Source organism: Triticum urartu, chromosome 1A (assembly GCF_056163025.1).
Source record: "Triticum urartu cultivar PI428250 chromosome 1A, HENAU_Tu73, whole genome shotgun sequence".
Lineage (NCBI taxonomy): Eukaryota > Viridiplantae > Streptophyta > Magnoliopsida > Poales > Poaceae > Triticum > Triticum urartu.
The window spans coordinates 66,814,957-66,822,507 of record NC_141873.1 but is presented as its reverse complement, the minus strand read 5'-3'; the positions used below and the strand labels follow the sequence as shown (position 1 = coordinate 66,822,507).

General features: G+C 43.8%; 1 protein-coding gene across 5 annotated transcripts; it reads left to right on the top strand.

Annotated features, from left to right (window-relative positions):
- The first annotated feature begins 1,490 nt into the window (after nt 1-1,490).
- Nucleotides 1,491-4,052, top strand: LOC125546886 (uncharacterized). Of its 5 annotated transcripts, none has more exons than XM_048710998.2 (6): nt 1,491-1,785; nt 1,887-1,985; nt 2,282-2,446; nt 2,564-2,635; nt 2,714-2,764; nt 2,843-4,052. In XM_048710998.2, exons 1-6 carry the CDS (start codon nt 1,569-1,571, stop codon nt 2,989-2,991), a joined length of 753 nt encoding a protein of 250 aa, XP_048566955.2. In that variant the 5' UTR covers nt 1,491-1,568; the 3' UTR covers nt 2,992-4,052. The 5 variants fall into 5 exon arrangements, with proteins under 5 accessions (XP_048566955.2, XP_087403430.1, XP_087403433.1 ...); XM_087547304.1 differs by having other exon boundaries at nt 2,543-2,635; XM_087547307.1 differs by lacking the exon at nt 2,564-2,635.
- The last annotated feature ends 3,499 nt before the right edge of the window (nt 4,053-7,551 follow it).

The window sequence follows — 7,551 nt, the reverse complement described above, 5'->3', positions numbered from 1 at the left end:
TGAGGTAGAAGGTATACCCAATGGTTTCCTTAGGGTATCCTATGAAGACGCATTTTTCCGACTTGGGTTCGAGCTTTTCAGGTTAAAGTCTTGACATAAGCATCGCATCCCCAAATTTTTAGAAACGACAGCTTAGGTTTCTTCCCAAACCATAATTCATACGGTGTCGTCTCAACGGATTTAGACGGTGCCCTATTTAAAGTGAATGTAGCTGTCTCTAGAGCGTATCCCCAAAATGATAGCTGTAAATCAGTGAGTGACATCATAGATCGCACCATATCCAATAGAGTGCGATTACGATGTTCGGACACACCGTTACGTTGAGGCGTTCCAGGCGGCGTGAGTTGTGAAACGATTCCACATTTCCTTAAGTGCGTACCAAATTTGTGACTTAAATATTCTCCCCCACAATCTGATCGTAAGAATTTTATCTTTCGGTCACGTTGATTCTCTACCTCATTCTGAAATTTCTTGAACTTTTCAAAGGTCTCAGAATTGTGTTTCATCAAATAGACATACCCATATCTACTTAAGTCATCAGTGAGAGTGAGAATATAACGATAGCCACCGCGAGCCTCAACGCTCATTGGATCGCACACATCAGTATGTATAATTTCCAATAAGTTGGTTGCTCGCTCCATTGTTACGGAGAATGGAGTCTTGGTCATTTTACCCATGAGGCATGGTTCGCACGTGTCAAATGATTCGAAATCAAGAGACTCCAAAAGTCCATCTGTATGGAGCTTCTTCATGCGTTTGACACCGATGTGACCAAGACGGCAGTGCCACAGATATGTGGGACTATCATTATCAATCTTACATCTTTTGGTATTCACACTATGAATATGTGTAACATCACGTTCGAGATTCATTAAGAATAAACCATTGACCAGCGGAGCATGACTATAAAACACATCTCTCATATAAATAGAACAACCATTATTCTCGGATTTAAATGAGTAGCCATCTCGTATTAAACGAGATCCAGATACAATATTCATGCTCAAGGCACTAAATAAATAAATATACTAAACCTGGCCACGTTTAGTTTATCACATTTTTTTGACTTTTTCCTATCATAAAAATTCGCCCAATGGATGCCCGACGCGTGTAATAGTGGGGGATGCAGCGGTGTGCGCGGCCGGGTGCGCGGAGCGATTGCCGTAGGAAATCGTAAAATAATGCGCCGTCGTTGTGGATTGGTTGCATGCTGTGGCCCCTTCCAGTTTCTGATTGCATGCATGTCCCGCCTTTGTGGAGATCAATTTGGTCACGTCCTGTTTTGGACAGTTCTGCATGCGCCGCTGTTTGCCCTTTTTGTTTCCCTGCCACGTATGATTATCTGTTGTCGGTTGCCGCTTGCATTTCTCGATTCCTGTCAACGGCGGTTGCCGGCTTCGGTAGGTTTTTCTTGGCCTTTCTCGCCGGTTTGCCTGGATGTTTTCAATTTGGTTTCTTCCCTTCTGGTGCTCCCTATAAATACTGGTCTTTCCCTGCCTCCCTCGCTCATTACGTGTGCTCTTGCCTGCGCTTTTCCTTCTCTAATCAGCTGTGCGGTTTCTCCGGTGATGGTTGCTTCCGCTGCTGCTCGGTCCAGCCGCCGCCGTCGGGGCAGCTCTCCTGGTATTCGAGCCGTTGTTATTGCCCGTGTCCGCCGTGCTGCTGGCCGTCTTTCTTCGCTGGATTTTCCGTCGCCGGCAAATGCTGGTGTGCGTGGCCAGCTGGCTGATTCGGGATGCCGTGTCCGGTCCGGGGCTCGCCGGCCATTTCGTTCTTCCCGGACTGGTGAGCTTTTTTGCCTTTTTGTCGTTGCAGTTTCCTCTGTACAGATTTTGTGCTACTAAGTCTAGGTTGCCATCTTCTTGATTGGTTACTTCATGCTGTAGGTGTGCACCAATTAGATTCGCGGCGAGATGTTAATGTGGACGTCGATAGTCGCCGTCGGGAGATTTCATTAGGGAAGCGGCCTGTGGATTGTACCATTGGTGAGTGCTCTCGATTCTTGTTGCGTGCATGGGAGTGCCTGTATGTGCCTCTGGCTGCTTTGCTATGTTTCTTCTTGTTGGTTTGATTGTTGTCTGCCGTTAGTGCGGGCTCTTCTTCAGCGGTCGCTGGGTCTGTCCCGGCTGTTTGGCCTGCCAGCGTGCGACTGGTTGTTTTTTATTTCTTCCTTTCTTGCTTAGTTTGCTTATTTCATGCCTGTGGTGTTGTTCCATCTAGCCGTTTGGTGTTGTGCTTATTGGTAGGATTCTAATGTGATCCATCTAATGGTTTCTTGCAGACACTTCGCCTGTCGAAGTGGTTGACGGATCGAGTATTTGTGTTTCTGGTTTTCCTGCTGCTGTTCATCTTTATGGCTCTTTGGTTGGTGCTACGACTTACCGTTGCCGTCCAAGAGTGGTGCCCTTATGTGCCGCCGGTACCTTTGGTCAGCCTGCTTCTCTTGGTAAGTCCAATTTTCTAAATATGCATGTGCTTCTCTTGGGTTTTGTGGTGTTCTTTTAGGATTGGTTCTAATTTGTGTACGTGTTTTTCATTTGAGTGATGCCTACTCCTGTTACAGAGAACTCTCGTGTTGTGTGTGCTCGCCGTAAGCGGACTTTGGTGCGATCGTACTGGTCGGGCCGGGAAAGAGGTGTTTTTTTGGTCGTTGTTCTTATTCTTCTCCGGACGCTGATGCATGTGGTCTTATGTTTTTTCTTTCTATTTCCAGTACGTGGGATGCAACCTCCGTTTTCTAAAGATTACATCCAACTGCTTAAGGGTGAGTATATATAATTTATGGTTTATGTGTCCGTGCTGCTTTCCATTTGTGTTGCCGACTCGGTGTTCTGTTTTGCAGCTACTTTTAGGGGGCGTTCGTATTATGGTGGACCGGATTTGTGCTGCCCGGAATGTGGGGCTTTTTTTTATCCTGAAATTGTCGCCGCCCTGATAAATATGCTGAATACACATCACCGTTTGGTGGACACGTTCAGAATTGCTCGATAGAGTCTGCACCCCTGGTGTTTCTAAGGTGTCCATTCGTTTTTTTGGTGATGACGGTGGTGCTCATGGTATGCGTTTTTCTGGTCCTACTGCTTCTGAGGTTGCCGCGCGCATTGTTGGTGACTTGACGCCTGAATGTAGAAATTTTGATGTGGTTGCGGAAACACGTTCTGGTTCATTGAAGCATGTATCTTCACTGAATTGCAATCTTATGGCTTTGCAATATCCTATACTATTTCCATATGGTGATAAGAGTTATCATCGTGGTATTAGATATGTTGATGGTAATGAACATTTGATTGTTTCCCAATGCAACTGTGTTAGCTGTGGACACTTGGATAGCGACAATGTTGACCGTTATTTGGAGGATGAGGATGTCACCCGTGGTCAGATTACTATGTTGGAGTACTACAAATACTATGCTCACTATCGTGAAGGTGAAATTAATCCTTATACAAGTTGCAGTTGTTTGAGCTAGCAGATTGCCGTTAATGCATATTCTTGTGTAGAGGCTGGTCGGTTGGAGTACCATTTCCATAAACAAGATAAACTTCATTCTGAAGTTTATCGGGGCATATCTGATGCAATGGGTGTACAATAATAAGTGTGCTTGCATGAAGAATGATTGTTGTTCCAAGTGCTTTCCAAAGCCATTTAGTGATGATACAATGGTTGATCGTGTTGGCTATCCGGTTTACCGTCGTTCTGATAACGGGCTTTATGTGCTCAGACAGAAAGACTTACTTCATTTGGGAAATCAATGGGTTGTTTCATACAACATGAAATTGTTGAAGAGGTTTGACGCCCACATAAATGTGGAGTGGTGTAACAGGACAAATTTATTGAAATACCTGTTTAAATATCTTACAAAGGGTCATGATGTGGTTCATATGCGTTTCTACGCTCAAGATAAACCTAGCGGTGTTTTTACTGTGCCTTCTCCTACTGGCAGAAACGAGATTGACGAGTACATCAAATGTACGTTCGCAGATAGATTTAGTTAAATTTATGTAACTTGTTGTAGTGTTGTTATGATTGTTGAACATATGGCTAGGTATCTTTCTGCTTGTGAGGCTTTTTGGAGACTGTTTGCGTATAATATTCATGGTCGTCAACCTTCCGTCGAGAGATTGGTTGTGCATATACCTAATATGAACAGGGTCATATTTGCCGAGACTGATAACCTAGGAAATGTTTTGGATGATCCTTCGGCTGCTAAAACTATGCTTACTGAATGGTTTGCTGCCACCAAAAGCATGTGTCTGCTAGGTCTTTAACATACCTTGATTTTCCAAGTCAGTGGATTAGGAATAAAAGTGGTAAGCTGTGGACTAAGCAGAAGATTAACAAGAAGCAAAAGAAAGAGCAGCTGAAATGGCTTTAGAAGATTTTCAAAAGGATAGTTTCAGAGAATCCTCCATAACATACGAAGGAGAACCAGCAAATACAGAAGATGGAGTAAAAGAAAAAGCGGCCGAAATGGCTTTAGAATGTATCTGTGCAGATTATAATATTTCCGTCAATGATCATAATTACTATGCTCTTGAAGTTACAAAGGAAAAAACTTTTTATAGAGCACACAGACAAAGTAATGGCAGTTCAATATGGCCCGTCAGCAAGTAGCTACACAGCAAAACGAGCTTACAAGACAAACAATAATCCTAGCAAAAATATGCAACAACTTGTTTGATATATTGCCACTTTTAAGACAAACAAGTAGTACCCTCAGCGCCCAGACAGCGATGATCCTGTCATCACGTACACAGGCGCGCATCCTTCTGTTGGACGTGTACAAGCATTTGCAAAATATCTGTATCACTTTATCACGGACACCAATCCTGCAGGAGGATATACGAGGATGATGTAATCCATCGGAGATTGCTTTTAACTTACGACGTAATCCATCGGAGATTGCTTTTAACTTACTTACGCGTTGTGTTTGTGTCTCTATATATAGTCCACTACGTAGAATGGACTGTATATAGTTTGAATAATTAGTTTGTTTCATGAGTCTGCCACTTTTAATTGCTCTCTTTGTACCCATCCATTTGCAAGATTCTAATAAATTTGCATCTTTTGTGTCTCGAATGTTTCTATATACCGTTTTGACTTGCTTCAATTAGAAAATAGACGGTTATGCAATGGACTACATACATTCGCAAGTAATGACCAAGCGCGGCGTGCCGCCGCGCGGGTTAGGCTAGTAACAATTATTGAGGTTTAAAACTAATCCCGTAGGTAAATGTAGAGGTAGCGTGCCGACGGCGATCACATTGACATTGGAACCATTCCCGACGCGCATCGTCACCTCGTCCTTCGCCAGTCTCCGCTTATTCCGCAGCTCCTGTTTTGAGTTACAAAGAGCAACCGCACCGGTATCAAATACCCAGGAGCTACTACGAGTACTGGTAAGGTACACATCAATTACATGTATATCACATATACCTTTAGTGTTGCCGGCCTTCTTGTCCGCTAAGTATTTGGGGCAGTTCCGCTTCCAGTGTCCCTTTCCCTTGCAATAAAAGCACTCAGTCTCAGGTTTGGGTCCATTCTTTGACTTCTTCCCGGCAACTGGTTTACTGGGCGTGGCAACTCCCTTGCCGTCCTTCTTGAAGTTCTTCTTACTCTTGCCTTTCTTGAAACTAGTGGTTTTATTGACCATCAACACTTGATGTTCCTTTTTGATTTTCACCTCCACTGATTTCAGCATTGAAAATACTTCAGGAATAGTTTTCACCATCCCCTGCATATTGTAGTTCATCACAAAGCTCTTGTAGCTAGGTGGGAGCGACTGAAGGATTCTGTCAATGACCGCCTCATCCAGGAGGTTAATGTCCAGCTGGGATAAGCGATTGTGCAACCCAGACATTTTGAGTATGTGCTCACTGACAGAACTATTTTCCTCCATCTTACAACTGTAGAACTTGTCGGAGACTTCATATCTCTCGACCCGGGCATGAGCTTGGAAAACCATTTTCAGCTCTTCGAACATCTCATATGCTCCGTGTCGCTCAAAACGCTTTTGGAGCCCCGGTTCTAAGCTGTAAAGCATGCCGCACTGAACGAGGGAGTAATCATCAGCACGTGACTGCCAAGCGTTCATAACGTCTTGGTTCTCTGGGATGGGTGCATCACCTAGCGGTGCTTCTAGGACATATGCTTTCCTGGCAGCTATGAGGATGATCCTCAGGTTACGGACCCAGTCCGTATACTTGCTGCCATCATCTTTCAGCTTGGTTTTCTCTAGGAACGCGTTGAAGTTGAGTTGACATGAGCGTTGGCCATTTGATCTACAAGACATTTTGCAAAGGTTTTTAGACTAAGTTCATGATAATTAAGTTCATCTAATCAAATTATTTAATGAACTCCCACTCAGACAGACATCCCTCTAGTCATCTAAGTGATACATAATCCGAGTCAACTAGGATGTGTCCGATCATCACGTGAGACAGACTAGTCATCATCGGTGAACATCTTCATGTTGATCGTATCTTCTATACGACTCATGTTCGACCTTTCGGTCTTCCGTGTTCCGAGGCCATGTCTGTACATGCTAGGCTCGTCAAGTCAACCTAAGTGTATTGCGTGTGTAAATATGGCTTACACCCGTTGTATTCGAACGTTAGAATCTATCACACCCGATCATCACGTGGTGCTTCGAAACAACGAACCTTCGCAACGGTGCACAGTTAGGGGGAACACTTACTTGAAATTATGTGAGGGATCATCTTATTTAAGCTACCGTCGTTCTAAGCAAATAAGATGTAAAACATGATAAACATCACATGCAATCAAATAGTGACATGATATGGTCAATATCATTTGCTCCTTTTGATCTCCATCTTCGGGGCGCCATGATCATCATCGTCACCGGCATGACACCATGATCTCCATCATCATGATCTCCATCATCGTGTCTTCATGAAGTTGTCTCGTCATCTATTACTTCTACTACTATAGCTAACGGTTTAGCAATAAAGTAAAGTAATTACATGACGTTTATGTTGACACGCAGGTCATGAATAAATTAAGACAACTCCTATGGCTCCTGCCGGTTGTCATACTCATCGACATGCAAGTCGTGATTCCTATTACAAGAACATGATCAATCTCATACATCACATATATCATTCATCACATCCTTTTGGCCATATCACATCACATGGCACGTGCTGCAAAAACAAGTTAGACGTCCTATAATTGTTGTTACAAGTTTTTTTTACGTGACTGCTATAGGTTTCTAGCAAGAACGTTTTTTACCTACGCCAAAAACACAACGTGATATGTGTCGTGGTTCTAACTCTGACAGTGAGGTAGGGGGTGTGTATGGAGAGGCTAGATCTCAGCTATTGGGAAGTTGTAAACACACGAGGATTACGAGTTCAGGCCCTTCTCGGAGGAAGTAATAGCCCTACGTCTCGGTGCCCAGAGGCGGTCGATTGGATTATGTGTGTGTGAATAATAGGGGTGCGAACCCTTCATACTGAGGAGGGGGGTGGCTTATATAGAGTTTGTCGGTCCTCTCCTGCCCTCAGTAATGCAGGGTTTAAGGTACATTTAAGG